The 15,865-nt window shown below is 52.2% G+C and overlaps 1 protein-coding gene across 4 annotated transcripts in view; it reads right to left on the reverse strand.

Annotated features, from left to right (window-relative positions):
• DOCK1 (dedicator of cytokinesis 1) overlaps positions 1-15,865 on the reverse strand; it is a 288,043-nt gene that overhangs the window by 38,943 nt on the left and 233,235 nt on the right. For all 4 annotated transcript variants that reach the window (XM_081157827.1, XM_081157826.1, XM_081157829.1 and 1 more), the window contains exons 31-35: positions 14,986-15,086; positions 12,701-12,759; positions 8,378-8,526; positions 1,616-1,701; positions 1,127-1,283 (exon numbers count right to left, since the gene is read on the reverse strand). In XM_081157827.1, coding sequence (XP_081013953.1) covers positions 1,127-1,283; positions 1,616-1,701; positions 8,378-8,526; positions 12,701-12,759; positions 14,986-15,086 — 552 coding nt within the window. The remainder of the gene's footprint in view (positions 1-1,126; positions 1,284-1,615; positions 1,702-8,377; positions 8,527-12,700; positions 12,760-14,985; positions 15,087-15,865) is intronic.

Genomic DNA, 15,865 nt, shown 5'->3' on the forward strand with positions numbered 1-15,865 from the left:
TTGACATCTTAACCACAATAATCTCATTAGAAGTGAAAACAATTAAAAAAACCCAAATTTGGGAATAGGAATGACCACATAATTTAAAGCATGCTGGGCTCAGCCTGGCCAAGAGCTACAAGAAGGCAACGTGGTATTTAATTTTATTTATTTAATTTTAAAAAATATTTTCATTAATTTTTTAGAGAGAAAGGAAGAGAAAGGGAGAGAGGGAAGCATGGGTGTGAGAGAGCAACCGATCGGCTGCCTCCTGCGCGCCTCCTACTGGGGACGAGGCCAGCAACCCGGGCACGTGCCCTTTCGGTGCACCGGGCGATGCGCATTCGCTGAGCCACACCAGCCAGGACTAGGAGGCGGCCACCACTAAGCCACCTCTGACTAGGGAAGCACCTGAGACCTGTAACCAACGGGGTGGGGCCCGGGTCACAGCACAGGACAGCCCGCCATTCCCACCCACGGGGACACCCGGAGGAGAGCCCATTCGCAGACGTCTTTAGAGCACATCCGCGAACAGTGCTTCCCCCCCCTTCCCTTGGACAGCCAGGGGCCGGAGCAAAGCAAGCTGGCCCTGCCCCGGGAGCCCCGCGGAGGTGTCCCCGGGGGGCGGGGCTTGGCGGGGGGGGGGGGGGCGTCCCTGGGGTGGGGCTTGGCGGGCGTGTGTCCCCCCCGGGGGCGGGGCTTGGCGGGGGCGTGGGGGGCTTGGTGGGAGGCGGGGCTTGTCGGGCGGTGTCCCCGGGAGGTGGGGCTTGTAGGGGGCGGGGCTTGTAGGGGTGTCCCCGGGGCGGGGCTTGGCGGGCGGGGCTTGGCGGCGGCATCCCCCAGGGGCGGGGCTTGGTGGGGGCGTCCGGGAGGGGGCGAGGCTTGGTGGGCGGGGCTTGGCGGCAGCATCCCCGGGGGCGGGGCTTGGTGGGGGGCGTCCGGGAGGGGGCGGGGCTTGGCGGGGGCGTCCGGGAGGGGGCGGGGCTTGGCGGCAGCATCCCCGGGGGCGGGGCTTGGTGGGGGCGTCCGGGAGGGGGCGGGGCTTGGCGGCGGCATCCCCGGGGGCGGGGCTTGGTGGGGGCGTCCGGGAGGGGGCGGGGCTTGGCGGCGGCATCCCCCGGGGGCGGGGCTGGCCCGGCTCGCTCACCAGCACGTTGACGGTGCAGCTCATGCGGTTCTCCTTGCTCTCGTCGTGCATGATGGTCCTGTAGTCCAGCAGCCTCTCCAGCAGGCGCACCACCAGCCTCACGAACGTCTCCCCGGTCTTGGCGAGGTACTTGTGCTTCCGGCAGTGCTCCAGGAGGCTGCGGACACCGCGCGCCCGTCAGGCCGGGGCCGGCGGGCGGGCGCGGTTGCGCCTTCCCCGGGAGCGCTGTCAAGGGCCGCGGCCGCCAGGTGCGCTGCGGCCCGAGACGGCCTGTCTGCTCGGACGCCCGTCCCACTGCTGATCAACTTACTTTTTAAAAAAAATATGTTCTTATTGATTTCAGGGGGAAAGAGGGAGCGGGAGAGAGGGAAACATCAATGATGAGAGAGATGGGGCGGCTGCCTCCTGTGCGCCCCCTACTGGGGATGGAGCCCCGAGGGGAACGGAACCTTGACCTCCTGGTTCACAGGTCGGCGCATCAACACTTACATTTTATCAAACAGCACTTTGTACTGTTCGTCTCCTCTGCCCCCTTCCACTTCGTGGTCCAGCTTGGTGATGATCTCATTTTCGAACTGTAATTGAACAGAGGGCGTGTCAGGAATCAGGGCGGGGAATCCCACCTCAGTCCTGGGATTGCAGCCAGGTGACTGCCTGTCACCCGGGAGTCAGTCCTGAGGTCATCCATCGACCTGGGTGAGGTAGGAACGGGGGCTGGGAGAGACCCAGCTCCCACAGAGACGAACGGAATGGTGACGGGCAAGAGGAACAGAAGGAGACAAGGGCCGAGCTCGGGGTCAGGAAGCAAGCACACCGTGGGCCACATGATGCAAGGACCCCTGGGGCCCCTTGAACACATATGCCCAGACTCTGCCTCCTCAGGCAACGATCCCAAGTCCCCCCTATTATCAGGATCCCTGAGTTTAAGCTGCAAGAGAGGAAGACTTTACTTCGCTGTTTCTATTTTTGTTAATCCTTGCCTGAGGATATTTTTCCATTGATTTTTTTTTTTTTTTAGAGAGAGTGTAGGGGGGAGAGATAGAGAAACATCAATGTGAGAGAGACACACTGATTGGTTGCCTCCGGCACATGGGATTGAACCTGCAACCTAGGTACATGCCCTTGAATGGGAATCCAACCTGCGGCCCTTTGGTGCAGGGGCCGATGCTCTAACCACTGAGAACACCGGCCAGGGCTCCTTCTCTCTTGGTCACTGCTGTGTCCCCGACACCTAGAACAGCGTGTTGATGATGCTGATTGGATCACACATGACATTCACATCCATTATTAGATAGAGTTGGTGTTGAATTGCAGCTCAGGGGTGGGAGGCTTGATAGGTCAGCAAAGGAGAGGGCCAGCAGGTGGCTAAGACACACCTGCTCTCCAGGCCACACAAGCCACACGGTGAACACACTCATCCGAGTGCTGGTCCCAGGCACTGCAGGTGCCGCCTGCCACCCTGGGGACTCAGGGAGCGGCTGCTGCAGTGGCGGCTGGCTGTGGCTCCCTGGGCAGCAGCAGGCAAGGGGTCCGGTGAGACCCAGGGAGGAGCCTGGAAGCAGGCCCCGGCCCACCTGACCTCGACCAGGCCGTGCATCTGAGCCCCGATCACGCTGCAGACAGAACAGAGCTGCAAACAGCCTGCAGAGAAGTATCGATTCTTGCTTGACATCAAGGACCCGGCAAGCTCGCGAGAGCCCGGGCCTCGGCGAACCCCTGCAAGTCTCCCCTCGATCTTCTCCATCACCTCCTCCCCTAGACAAACACCCTCTTGATTCTGTCTGGCCCCAGCAGTGCAGGGATTTCTGCAACAGGAAAAGCGGCGGTTTTACTGGAGAAGAAAGGATGACCTGCTCTTTCCTTTTCACTGGAAGCCCCACAGTGATGACTTTTACTGACCCGCTATTATTCGCTCTTCACAGGAAAGACTCCGGGGCGAGGGAGACGCTGGCTCCTAGCCCGAAGCTGGCGTTTCCAGACAACCCCATGCCCCCAACTGTGCCGTAATGGGCACGCTGACGGTTCAGTGTCGGGTGAGGGCTGACTCTTCAGAAAAAACCCACTGAGATACAAAATAAGACTAAGTTTAATTAAAACACACGATTCAATCCCACCCATGTTTAATGAGCACCCAACGGGGAAGGCACAGAGGGTGCAAACATGCCTCACCCTCACACAGGCAAACTGGTCACCCCAGTTCATCAGGCGGCACTGAACTTGGAGCCTGCCTCCTGGAAACGGCACGTGTCCTCGGCTCCCACGTAAACCTCGCCGCCACAGATACCGGCAATGAGGCGGCTCCGGCTCACTGAGCAGTGTGCTTATCAAATCATGACGGGTGCACTTAACGTCTTCTAAAAAGAGCGAGCGAGTGACAAGGAAATCAGAGGGACGCAGCTGAGTCTAATTTCACTAACCTCCAGTCTACACCAGGTAATTTGCGCAGACACCTGGCAGCCCTGCCTGTTGATCAGCACGGACTCGACACACTGGCCCACAGCGAGCGACCGACCGATTGCAGGGCCTTCAGGAAGTTTTACGGGACGCACGGGGAACCCTTTGCTGGAGACAGGGAGCTGTGAACGGTTATCGTAATCAGAATGAACCGATGCTGCCCAGATAAATGGGAGGAAGTGCATTTGTCGATGGAGCAGAGCTGGTTTTACAAAAATCACATTTATTATCCTAATCAGTGCCTGCTGTTTGGTGATTCGCAATAGGATGAAATTAGAGAGGGTTTACTTTATGGCTCTAAGGTGGCAGAGGCTCACTCATGTGATCAGCAAAATCAGTATAGAGTATTTTCCTCTCTTTTCTGAATGGCCAGTATCATTACAAACATACCCACAGGGTATCCAACTGAAAATACTGAACTAAGCACCTCTGCTTTCGAGACCAGCAGCCCTCTGAGAACATGCAAGGAAAGAGGCCACGTTCGAACACAGGGTTTTTTGGAAGGTCACTGTTACACGGAATGTGGAGGAGCCTGGGTTGCACTCACAGGGCACTGACATCATTAATTAAATTAACCCAGAAAGGAAGCATCGCTCTGGCATCCAGTGCCAGTTAACCTGGGATTATCGGCTGCAATGTAAGAGACCATGGGGCGAAGGGTCTCTGCAGTGGAAAATCCAAAAGCCAATTCTATTTAGTTTTGAATGCATGTTTTTTGGGGGTTAGGTGTATCATTTTGACTATAAATGTATGAAATGAATAAATGCATTTATAAGTGTATGAAACCAGGCTTGCATTTTGCAGACATCCGTCTTGGGGATGTGGGAGCAAGCTGGGAAACTGGACAGGGAAGGAAGGGTTTGCACGGTAACCCACCTCACTGACGCAGGGCGTAGAGGATGTCCAGAGCTGGGTGAGAGCTGAATCTGGGAACGTGCTATGCTAACCATGTCGGTGACACAGGAACCTGAGCAAACGGAGGCCCTCACTCTGCCCTGTGTGCTGTATTCGCTCTGGCTTTTCAAAACGGCTCACAGGCTACGGGATTTGGGAGCACAGTTTTAGGCCACTGCTGGTAGCAGAGAGCGTCAAGAAACCAGTGTCCCTGCTTCTGCACTTGCAGGCAGAACGGAGCCCATCCCACAGAAGGGCAGAACCAGGCCCCTTCAATTTGGAAGTAACAGGAGGGGTGGGAAGGAGAAAGTCACTGAACCATATCTGCATGAAAAACAAGCCAATGGGGAGGAACCGGAACGGCTGCGCAGAGAACAGCCGGCTCTCCAACAATCTCGGGGCGCAGGCTCTCAGGTTGACATCCAAAAAGCATCGGATTCCCTGCAGCCTGTCACTCTGCTCAGACACACTCATATTTGTATGTGCACGGCATTCCTCTTGCTTAGCAGCTCTATAAACTTAATTACACACTTAATTAATCTTTGGCGCTCTGCATCCCACATTCTAAAATCCCCACACCCTCCTAAGTCTGACAAGCAGGCGGTTTCACTGACCTTGAAGCTCCTGCAATACTTAGGAACCCAGAGGCTCCAAGGCCCCAAACCTGAGCGGTCTGGCTGGGGCACTGCGCTGCCCAGCTGCTCACCTGGCAACCCCTCAAACAGGTGAATGGCCCGGATCTTGGAGGGACTTGGGTTACATGCAGTAAAACGGTGCACTCCAGGGACATGCCCCAGAGGGAGTCCTCTTTAATTTTGCTAAAGGAGATGGTGGGAGTGTGGGCATCTCTTTGCTAGTGGGCTTTTAAGAACAGAATTCGACGTAATTAGAAGTCTTGGAGCCAAGGGTATTGGTGTCCGTGATCTCTGGAACAGCTTTGGGTCCGTGATTCAGTGAAATTAAAGCCTAAGTCTTGTCCCTATTTCCCCTTGAAGCATCCAAAACAACAGAATCAAGTGCGACTTTGAAATGGAAATCAAAATAAACCGACCAACAAAATCCCAGTGAACCGGGAAATAAACACAACAAAACTGCCACCAAACTCATCCACATTCGTATGACACAGCAAACTACACCGGCTTTCCCATCCCGGGGCAGAGGCCAACGCCCAGGTGGGTCACTCATTTACCCGCTTAAGGGTTACCGGCACGGGCGGCCGGCGGAGATCACTGGGACACGGATGCAGACGGCGAAGGCCAGGGATTACTCATGTTCCAAGGCTGTCGCCGCTAACTGGGGGTTCCCGGAAGCTGGGGGCATTTTACTGACCCCAGCAAAGGTGACAGGAAACGGCTCGGGGACTGAAAATCTTACTTTGCGGCGGAGCCTTTCCAGCCCCTTCGGGTAATGGTCTGGAGACCCCACGCTCAGCTGCGGCAACTCTCAGCTGTGAGCTCTGCATTTTCCAAAGACAGAACACGTGGGATTCCTCACAAAGGTGCCAGGAGAGAATTAAGACTGTGCTTCTTTTTATGAAGCAGAATCCAGTGGGACTGAGGCCAAAATGCCGTGAGTCCCATGAACTCTGTGTGATTGACGGAGAAACCCCAGAGCCTGTGACCCAGAGGACTGGAGGCATTTTCCTGGAAGACGGTGGTCGGATATTTTAAAGCTACAGTGAAACAGGAAAGGTGGAGGAACAGTTCAGAAACCAAACTCTCCTCCCGTCTCTATCCCCTTGGCCTTATTTTGGCCCAGAGACTGCTTAAGAGGATGACAAATGACGGGACATTTCAAAGGCGTTTGAACTGCGTTTTCTAGGCTAGTAACATTTATACATACAGAGTGTCCCCCAAAAACGTATACACACTTGAACAGCCGAGAGCTCGGTTTTGAAAACTAAGTGTGTTTTAATAGCACTGCCCCTATAATTTTTCAAAGCGTGTATGTACATTTTTGGGGATACCCTAGATACACATTTTCCTCTTTTCCAGATTCTCTCATTTCATAGCATCTTTTCATAAGGTCCTTCCCTGGAGCTTGACTCATATAAAATTCAAAAAGTCAGATGATTTTCAGCCCGGGAAAAAGCATTTTTTAATGACAATTCCCAGCTCTGCTGAGTTGGCAGTGAGATTGGGCCACGAGTTAGAGCCCGGGGCGGCGGAGATGAATCAACTCTTACAGCAAAAATATAAAAAAAAAACGGCCGTAATGTCAAAGGCTATACTTTGAATCCGCAACCCCGTTTCTGAGAACATATACCGGGAAAGCTTTAAAAGAAAGCCAAGCCGCATGGATGGGTACACTCGCTGCCCACTTACTCAGAGAAGTGAAAATCTGCACACGACCTACATGCCCGACCGGGGGGTGGCCGAGAGAAGACCGGCCACCGCGCTTCACGAAACCCTACGCCAGCCTCACCGTCGCGGCTCCTTCCTACGCTGTAATCAAGGAAACTGTCTTTGATACATCGTCAAACAAAAAAACAAGGAGACTTAGACAATGTTTACAACATCACAATTACATTTGTACAAAGACAGATAGTGGACCAGAGGCACAAACACAGCTGTTCTTTACAACGGACTCTTTATTCTGACAAATAAAGAAATGTAAGGAAATCTTCCTCGCCCGTGGGAGGGAAGGAAGGAAGGAAGGAAGGAAGGAAGGAAGGAAGGAAGGAAGGAAGGAAGGAAGGAAGGAAGGAAGGAAGGAAGGGAGGGAGGGAGGGAGGGAGGGAGGGAGGGAGGGAGGGAGGGAGACGGACTGTATGGGTTTGATTTTATTTACTTCTCACACCCTCTGTTCCGAGCACATCCTATTTTTATACCATTTTAGAGTCTGACTTGGAGACTTGAAGGGGTTCAGTGACCTGCTCGGGACCCAGGTAGTATAGGGCTGCCCACAGGATCCCGATCCACCTGACTGCTACGTCCAAGCTCAACTCCGACTCAGAGCGGGGTTCTCCGAGCTCTGCACCTTGTGTTCCATTGGCAGGAACAGGGGGACTGTTCCTCGCGGCTGCTCACTGCGTCCCGGCGATCGCGACGAAGAACAGCCCGGGAGCCACCACAAGCGACACCAAGCTCCCGCCACCAGAAAGCACGGCGGGGAAGGAAAGCTCACTCTAAATATTAGCCCCTCCAAAGGCACGCTACCTTAACTGATACGGTCTTTTTTCAATGTAAGAATTTTTCTCAAAATCCCTCAAAAAAACCTATGCGCAACGCAATTCACGCACTTGAATCACTGTGATGTTTAAACAAAGGTTGCTTTCGACGCAGAGGACGCCCCATCTATTGTGTGGATTCTTGGCTTGGCTCCTGCAGAGCCTCCCGGCCAAACCGCCCGGCCGCTGGAGAGCACGCCACGGCGGGGCTGAGCCCGTGGGTGCGTGAGCCCCCGCGAGCATGTGAGCACCGCACTGACCTTCCCGGGTTCGGGGGGCGGCGCCACCACTCCCCAGCGCAGCTTGCTCGGGGACTGTCCCTCCTGCCCGCGCTGGGGGCCTGAGCACCTCAGGTGGGCTGCCTCGCAGCTCTCAGCAGCTCCCCGCCCAGCTCGGACGCTGAGACTCGTGTTTAGGATAAGTCCAGGCCTTTGGGCTATAAAATAACGCCCCTTGGCAACACGCAGCCCGTCTGAGAACACAGCAAACCCGAGCAAACGCTCTGAGTGCGCATGCCAAGGAGGCGGAGTACATCCAGGTAAAAACGAGGAAAACTGGGAGTTGAGACCAATTTTTCTGAAAGACGAGAGCAAACGGGCAGGCTTCTTCAGTTCGGACCGTCCTAGCAGCGCTCTGTCCTACGCTGCAGGGAGTTAGTTTCCCACGCAAACACCTTGAACTCCAGAACCACCTGTAAGGCTTTTTCAAGGATTTTAGCTCACCCCCGGCCTTACCATCTGGAAGCTTCGGGTGTAGTGGAATTCACACTGCATCATGTCGAAGAAGATGGGGATGGTGGCCTTGCGCAGCTCCGTCTCGGGAATTAGTGTCATCTCCAGCATTGGGCCGACCATTTCCGGAATAAACTTGATCTTGTGCTGACCTTGAATAAAGAAAGGCATTATTCAGAAATTTTTTATTGATTTTGAGAGAGAGAAACATTGATACGAGAATGCAATATTGATGGGCTGCCTCCTGCACGCCCCCTCACCAAGGATCAAGCCCACCACCCCGGGCACGGGCCCTGACTAGGAATTGAACAACCTCTCAGTGCACAGGATGACTCCCAACCAACTGAGCCACACCGGCCAGGGTCACAGATTTTTCAAAAAAGGATTCTAGAATGGGCTTCAATGGACAAAAACACACAGATCATCGCGACATTGAATGCCAGGGTCGCGGGCATAAACAGGCATCCGTTTCCCATCTGTGGGCATTGCGAACGTGTCCAGCCTTGAGTCTGAGGAGTGGATGGTCTAACTGTTGTAAACGAAGCTATTAAAACATCCATCTGGTAGTAAGTCTGTAGTCAGGACTTCTGTGCCCGGAGATAAACACCGTTTCACGAGTAGACAACTTGATCACATAGCTCAAGGACACGAGCGGTGAACAGGCACCCAGCCTTGGAAAACTCATTTCTAAAAAAAGGGGGCAGTTGACTTTATTTAGGGTGATATAATTAAATTCAGAGGCTGGTCTTATTGAGAAAGTGGGCTTCTAAAAGCCCTACCTTCTTGTCTTTAGACTAAAAAATCTGGAGTTATTTTCATTCTATCCCCTTATAATTTATATCGTTTCATTTCCAACATGTGCTAGAACCCACAAGAATTAAATGCTTGAATGAATTACTTGTGACATTTTTGTGCTATTAACACCAGCAATTTATCCAGTTAATCAACCTTAATAATATTTCGACACAATCAGGAAATAGAATGCATAGTCTAAAGAATTTAGTTTCCTTTACAACTCAAGCTATTTAACACAGATTTCTGTAAAGAGAACCATTCAACAAATCTGGCTCTTATAAATAACTACACTTAACAAAACATAGTCCTATTAGTCTAAATGCATCTATATCTAAAATTTGTATGAGGTGGACACAGTCACAGAATGTAACCTTGACTAAGGAATCTGAACATAATGAAAATCTGATATTCAGCTTTTACTAAATAATTAATATTTTGACTAAGGCCACACTGACGTGATTGTCATCACCTCCCCAAATGCTCAGCGCTTTTGAAAGGCTTGTAACAGCTGCAAAGCATTCTCTTAAAAATGCGATTATACCCAGTCTCTCCGGTGACACTTTTCCTGTGTTATGCCTACAAATGTCAGAGCCAATGTTTCAGAAAGCAGTTGACGGTGACAGCGAGCGGTTCATCAACCACAACGTGAGTGTCACAGAGAGCGGTGCCGGTCACAGCAGCTTCTACCGCTCCCCGCTGGGAGGGACGCAGGTGGTAACAAGTGGTTGTCGATCAGGGGTAGTAGGTTACAGAGCCGGGAGCCTAACCTTCGACTACAAACCTTCCCGTGAACAGCGGGAAGCCTGGCCTGGGGCCAGCGCTGAGCTCTGTGGTCAGTGCTATCCCTGGGGTTTAACCTTCCAGAAGGAAGGGTCTCCCAGGGGAGCGAGGGCCGGGCTATGCCCTCCAGGATTCACCTTTTTTTGCTGTTTTTGGGCAACTGCATTATGGGTTTCCCCTGAAGCGTATCTTGCTCAAATTTAACGAGGAACGCAGATTTGAAATCAGTGAGGATCAAGGTGACCCCTGCAGTGTCGACTTTGAGAAAAATAAAAAAGGGTACATTTGCCTTTTCTTTCGAGACAAAAGAACCAGCTAATGATCAGATCACAGCGAGAATATTTCAGCTCCTGGCAGCTCGCCGGTCTCCTGGTTACCGCTCCCAAATTCTCACACCCACCCAGAGGCTCGCTTCCAGGTGCAGAACGTGGACTTTGGTCTCCCGCGGGTCCCTTTCAGGGAAGCCGGGCTCTCCCCACTCAGCAGCCTCCCGGGAGGGACACTGGCTGATCTCCTTACAGCCACGAGTGGTCAGAAACCCGGACGGTAAACCAAGTCTATCCCAGGAAATCTCTGCTCACACAGGGCAGGCAGAGCAAGTAACTCCACCGCCTCGTCCCGCTGCTAGGCCTCCTTGCATGTGGGCTTAGAGAGAAGCACACGACTTGTCCAGTCCCCAGAAACACCCCCAGAGGGAATCCCTGCCTGAGAAAGAAACCTGACTGAGTCGGGGTGAAGATCTTGCTGGGGGCACACTGGTTCTGGCCGCGCTGGGTCCACAGCGAGCTGCCCTATGTAGCAACACGGACGTCCAGGAGACCGAGGCCACGCTGCCTCTCGGAGCACCTCTGACGAAACTGAAGAGCCAGGCACACAGCCCGCTTACCCCTCCCTTTTGTTTTGGAGAGAGGCTGCTTTTGATGTCCCCCTTCTGACTCAAAACCTGAGAGGAAGAGAACCGTGCAGTCTGTCCTGTGGGAAACTTGCATTCGATCCAGCAAAATAGGCCTGGATCCTCGCTGTGAGGCTGCACGGCTGACCAGACCGTCCTCTCCACGTGCCCACGGAACGCTGGACAGGCCCCAGGGAGACACGGCTCAAGGCCGGATCGCATGACAGGTGACTAAGTGGTAAGATGATAAATACAGCTAACTTCTGTTTTAATTTTCTTGGCAGAGCTGGTCAGTTCACATGGCCAATATCTTCCCCAAACGAATAAGCCCATTTAAAAAAAGCCTCGTAGAAAACAGGTTGAGCGCACCTGGAGACTGACTTGCTGCCGAATTTCTAGCCTCAGCAATGACACCTGCAGGCAGGTTCCAACACCTGAGATTTGCTTCCGCAAAGGGCCAGCCTGCCCGAGGTGACCCCAGGAGCCATTCTCGGCCCTTCTGGGGGCTGCTTCAGGCAGATCCTGTGGGGAGCTGATACTTTAATTTTTTTAAACTTTCTAATTCTGCATGATCCAGTCACGGCAGGTTGTATGCTTCTAGGAACTTGTCCATTTCTTCTAGGTTCCCGAATTTGGTGACATGTAACTGTTCATAGTCGTCTCTTATAAGAGACTTTTTTATTTTTGTGGTATCAGTTGTAATGTCTCTTTTTTTCATTTCTGATTTTATTTATTTAAGTCTTTTCTCCTTTTTTCTTAGTAAATTAGCTAAAGGTTTATCAATTTTATTTATCTTTTTTAAAAAACCAACTCTTAGTTTTTGTTGACTTTTTCCATTTCATTTGTTGCTGCTCTAATCTTAAATATTTTTTCCTTCCTTCTGCTACCTTTAGGCCTAGTTTGTTCTTCTTTCTCTAGCTCCTTGAGGTGTAAAGTTAGGTCGTTTTTGAGATCTTTCTTCCCTAGTAAAGCCCACAGGACAGACAGAAAGGATCTAACAGACATAAAATCTAACGCAGCAGAACCCTCATTTTTTTTTGGTCAAGTACATGCAGAACGTTCTTCAGGAAAGATCAAACATTAAGTCATAAAACAATTCTTCACAAATCTCAGGAGATCAAAACCCTTCCAAGCATCATTTCTGACTATAATGAAATAAAATTAGAAATCAGTAACAGATGAAAAATTTAAAAATTCACAAATAGTGCAAATTAAAAACATACCCTCGAGCAGCCAACAGATCAAAGAAAAAATCGAAAAGGAAACTAGAAAATATTGTGAGACAAAAGAAAATGAAAATACAACATCCCAAACTTAAGTGATGCAGCAAAAGCTGTACCAAGAGGTAAGTGTATAGTAATAAACACCTACATTAATTCCTGATCTTGAACACAGTATCCCTATTGCTTTAATTGCACAAGCACATTGTGCTACCACCACCGGGTGGCAGTGAACCTAAAAACAGGGTCCGTTTTGAGTCAGTGAATAGACCCGTTTGAAAGCTGAGTATATGAAACTGAATCCAATGTGACGGCATATGTAACATTAGGATGAGCTACACGGTTTCATGCATGAGAAGCTGAGGGAATGTTAGTGATGCCCAGGGCTGAGCTGTGGTCACCCAACACAAACAGTGCTCTCCAGACTTTTCTGTTTGCTCCACCCATCAGGTATTCCTCCTTCACTTGGAAAGTCTCCTATCTCTTACTTACTGAAAACAATTATTGCAAAGAATAGCAACTTTCCTCCAAGGTACAGAAGCAATTAACATTTTTAGATGCCCCAACGCTGACGCAGAGGGCCCACGTCATCACCCATCACAGATTTCCCCAAAATGGCCTGAAGCCGCGGGCACTCACCGAGGTTATACCACATGTCTCTGATTTCGAAGCCAATCTGTCGCCTCATGTCTCCATACCTGCAGACCAGGAAAAGGAAAAACGCTGCGTCACTCTACAGAGCACTGGAAAGTCAGACCTGGGTTATTCGTAAGAGCCATTCCAGTCGTCTTCAGTCCCAGAGACAAATAAACAGTGTCAGGGCTTCATTTCCTTTGCCACCAAAGGGAGGGGGAGGAGGCATCGGCTGGGGACTCGCTTACCCATCTCCACATTACGTAACGCCCTCCCCCTGTGGGACCACGGGGGACGTGGGGGAGAGTCGCGAGAGGGTGTTACTTTCTTCAGTCTCTAAGGCAAGCGGAAGAGAGCCCGGCTCCTTGGCCTAAGGGGGAGTTTGTTTTCCTGCCTGTTGTTGGCAGCAGACACTGCGCCCACGAGTGGCATCCCACACCCACTCACCACGAGCCCTTTCCCCTGCGAACACTGAGCCCTGGAGCCTACACGGGAATGGGGAGCCTCCTCCACATACCTCCCACTCGCCTGCATCAGCTCTGAGTAAGGAAGGGCTCAGCACCTGACACTGTCAAGGAATATTCCCCCAAGTTTTTTGTTTACCAGGAAAACAAATGCTAATTTGCCTCCCAGTGGGTCAGGGGAGGGGGTGTGTTTCCAGAGTAAACAGAATTTGATGCTTGGGAAGATAAACCTTTATTAGTTTGTGAGCAATTTACCTTTTCCCTGTATTGCCCAAGGAAAAGGCTGATTCTATTAAACATAATAACTGGCGAGATTACCGCGCAGTGTTACAGTTTCGCAGCTGTGTCCCGGAGTCTGCTCCGTTCTTCCTCAGCGGACGGGACAGGGTCGTCTGAGTACAGGCCACGGAGCCGTGGCTCTGAAGGCTCAGATTCTGGTGGGTGAATCAAAACCACGGCCCACAGCCACCAGATGATGAAGGCCCCGGTGCCCTACACGCCTGTCGGCCAATTACAGCAGGAGAGGGCTACTGACTGCAGGGCCATTTCAACAGGGCAGGAAGACACCAGCCTGGCAGCTCCCTCAGACAGAGACACTAAACGGGGACCCCGAGCCCCTCCCTAGAGGGACAGGCTGGTCCCTGAGGCAGGCATTAGCTCCCTGCCCAGCCGACAGCCAGGGGAGCAGAAGGCTGATGCAGGTGAAACGGTGGTTGAGAGAGGAGGGATCCCAGCCAGGGAAGGCATCCGTCACCAACGCCACAGTGGGGAGAGGCTTATCCACTGCTGGTGGAAAGTCACCAGCAGCAAAGTGACTGAGTCCAAGTTTGTGGCGACAGGAGAGCGCCCGTCAATGTCTACATGGCACCCCAAATCGTCCAAGTGTGTATGATCTGAGGGGTGGCAAGTTGTGCATCCTTGGAGGCCTGTGGAGCCATTGTTCCAATTCCCATTTTGCTCCCGCACAAATGACAAAGGGGCCCAAGCCGCTGTCACCTGCAGGGATGCCCTCTGGAATCTCTAACCTCAGCAAGCAGCACGGGGGTGGCAAAGCCTCGGAACAGGAGAGATACTGCAGAGGTGTCGTGAGGTGTCACACAGGGACCGATGACGGGGCAGTGAGAGAGCAATTTGAGAACTATCTCAAGAGGACTTAGGAAAGGGGCCCTCAGAAGTGAGAAATTATTGCAGCTCTCGGAGAGAGGCCAGACCCTCAGGGCACCCACGGGTTGGAAAGAAGCCTACATAAGGATTATTTTCTTTACAGTGGACCCGGAGCCAGGCAGGGGTCTCAGCCTCCTGGAGGCTTCTGACGGGTTTCCTGGGATGATCCTGGGGCCATTCACGCCCTCAGATCTCCCACCTGGAGGACAGGGTGGCCCTTGCAGAGAAGGAGCCGGGACAGCAGCCCCAGCTCCACAGTGAGCTCTTCTAGCCCACCGGTGCCAAGAGCCCTCATCAGGAGCTCCCGGTTTTGATGCCGCGATGGCGAATTAAGCAGTGATGTAGCCCACGCGTGGAATGGCCACACGTAGAATAACACGGAACAGCGCACAGAAAAAGCAATTATCTCCCCAAAGTCCCCTTCCGCGTGGTGCTAATCGTCTCAAATCACACTGGCTTTGAACCTGCCAGAATGAATCCTGCAACCTTACATCTTGATTCATGGGTTGGAAGAGGCAACACCCGAGCCGGGCTGGAAACCACCCTCTCATTACGCCGCGATTACATCTCAATTTGCACAGAGGTGGCTCAGAGAATTCCCGAAAATTACGCTAATGGAGCTCGAGGCGCCTGCGGCGCTGCGGGGGCTGGAGGCTGACTTACTTGTTCAGGATTTTGGCTCTCTTGGCGCTTGAGAAGTTCTCCAGCTGCAAGGATTCCTGAGTGAGGAAGGCGACCGCCAGGTGGAAGTAGTTGTTCCAGAGCTGAAAGGCAACGGGGGCGGGGGAGGCGGGGTGCTGAGGGGCCACCAGGGGTCTCGGCAACCCCGGGCGTCTCGCTTGCCCCGCACCCTTCTGAAATGTTGAAAAACCACACCCACTCTATACAAATTGCCACCCAGCACCCAGGGTGTGGCTCGGGGCTGAGCGTGGGCTCTGTCGTCCAGGGCACGTGCTCAGGTCCCAGCTCTGCCACTGACTTAGGTAAATGTCTCGTCTCTCTGTGCCTTGATTTCCTCACAGGTAAAATGGGAATTTCAACAGCACCTACCTTGTAGGGTGGCTGGAGGCTCAAAGGGGACGTAATAAACGTTAGCTCTAATCAGGAGACCTGACTTTACAGTACACAGATTTCTGTAATTTATGACTTTTTCTCATACTAAATGTATATAAACACTAGACAAGGAGAACAGATGTAAAAAATAAAATACTTTATATTTAAAAGAAGTACACACTGCACATGTTTAGTATGAAACGACTGTCTCCATACAGCTCCACACGTGGACCTCTGTGTACCCGGAAGCAGTCACAGGCTTGTCATTATGAAAGTGTTCCCTGACAAGAAACGCCACGGGTAGATGCCTGAAGTCAGGGGACTAACACCCCTGATCCTGTCAACGTCTGAGGCGGGGCCAGGATAATTTAAGTGAGGGAAGAATTTCTGGATCACTCGGGGACACTCCTGCTGGCTCGCGGGTGCTCAATAACTAGCACTGTCATCCCCTCGCTGCCAGGACTCACTCTGATTTTTGCTGCATGAATAT

Source organism: Miniopterus schreibersii, assembly GCF_964146895.1.
Source record: "Miniopterus schreibersii genome assembly, chromosome: 14".
Lineage (NCBI taxonomy): Eukaryota > Metazoa > Chordata > Mammalia > Chiroptera > Miniopteridae > Miniopterus > Miniopterus schreibersii.